This window comes from Cystoisospora suis, assembly GCF_002600585.1.
Source record: "Cystoisospora suis strain Wien I chromosome Unknown contig_4427, whole genome shotgun sequence".
Lineage (NCBI taxonomy): Eukaryota > Apicomplexa > Conoidasida > Eucoccidiorida > Sarcocystidae > Cystoisospora > Cystoisospora suis.
The window spans coordinates 581-1,879 of record NW_027157219.1 but is presented as its reverse complement, the minus strand read 5'-3'; the positions used below and the strand labels follow the sequence as shown (position 1 = coordinate 1,879).

Here is a 1,299-nt window from a genome sequence, read left to right as displayed (position 1 = left end):
GGGGGGGGGGGTGTTGGAGGAGGCGGGGGGGCTGGAAGTTCTTCTTCTGCCTTGAGAAACAGCGGAGACATTCCTTTTTCTTATACTTCATCTGACTACTCTTTACCGTCTGTTCTCCTTCCTCCTATCTCCCTAGCCTTTCAGCGTCAAGCGTCACGGAAATTCGCTCCTGAAGCTTCTTCATCTGAAGGAGAGAAGATTCGTTTGAAATGTCCGTTTCCTTTTCACTATGATGTAGGGAACCTTATCAGGAGACAGTGCTCCTCTTCTTCGTCTTCCTTGTCATCGTCCTATTCTTCCTATCGTTCTTCAACTGGGCGTACAGCTGCACATCAACAGAGTCGCCCTCCTTCGTCAATTTTACTTGTCCCTCCCCCTTCTTCCTCCTCTTCTGTATTGTCATCTCCTTCTTCTCTTCTTAATTCTCTGAGGTCAGCTTTCGCAGCAGGGACTTCTCCTCCTTCCGCTCAAGCTTCCTCCTCCTTGCCGTCACCTCTGGTGTACATACACCCCGTCACCGGGACTGTACATCCATACTCACAGAAACCCGCGCCCCCCTCTCCAACGCATCTTGTTCTTTCTCTCCCTCCTTCTTTGTTTCAGTCTGACTCCCCCGCTACTTCGTCAAGAAATCCGAAAGACGGTCGAGATACAAAGAAAGAAAAGTCCTCGCACTCTCATGTGCCTCATGGAGGAGGGTATGAGGGGGAATCGCAGCAACTCCAAAATTTCATACTTCAGCAGTTAAGAAGAACGAGGTCTATTCATACTCTTATTATACAGTATGATGGTCTCTGGCTTTCTAAGCTCTATGATGTCCTTCAGGGACACCCCACAATTACCAGTGTCTACTTGGAGTATATACACAATCTCACTGAACGAGATCTTATATGTAAGTCGCCCTCTTGTATGTGTCTCTATATAGTTGAGGCCTAGGCAACCCAACTCGTTGCCTATTTCCTCTCATGCTTATCTTTTCGTTTCTACTTTTCCAACATGTACTAACGGTGTCATCGTATTCTCATTCGCGGTGTATGGTGTATGCACAGCTCACCCGTTCCTCTTGAGTCCCCAGGGGAGCTCGTCTCAGTACATCAGGAGACACACTCGTTTCTCTTCTGATTAGGTGTATGCAAATGCCCCTCCTGCAGGATCTTCCTAACTTGACCGGCTCTGTATAAAGTCGGTACTCACCTGGCTTTGATACCGATACCCTATAGATATAAGAATGTACATACACCTATGTATATTGATACCTACACTGTGTTTCCAGTAGAGAGCTATCTATCTATCTATCTA

The 1,299-nt window shown here is 47.0% G+C and overlaps 1 protein-coding gene across 1 annotated transcript in view; it reads left to right on the top strand.

The window, feature by feature from the left end:
• Nucleotides 1-57: 57 nt before the first annotated feature.
• The window catches only part of CSUI_008079 (tyrosine kinase-like protein), a gene marked incomplete at both ends in the record, with an annotated part of 1,761 nt that continues 519 nt past the window's right edge, over nt 58-1,299 (top strand). Inside the window, one exon of the mRNA XM_068068218.1 lies at nt 58-892. Within this exon, the coding sequence (XP_067919804.1) occupies nt 58-892 (835 nt within the window). The remainder of the gene's footprint in view (nt 893-1,299) is intronic.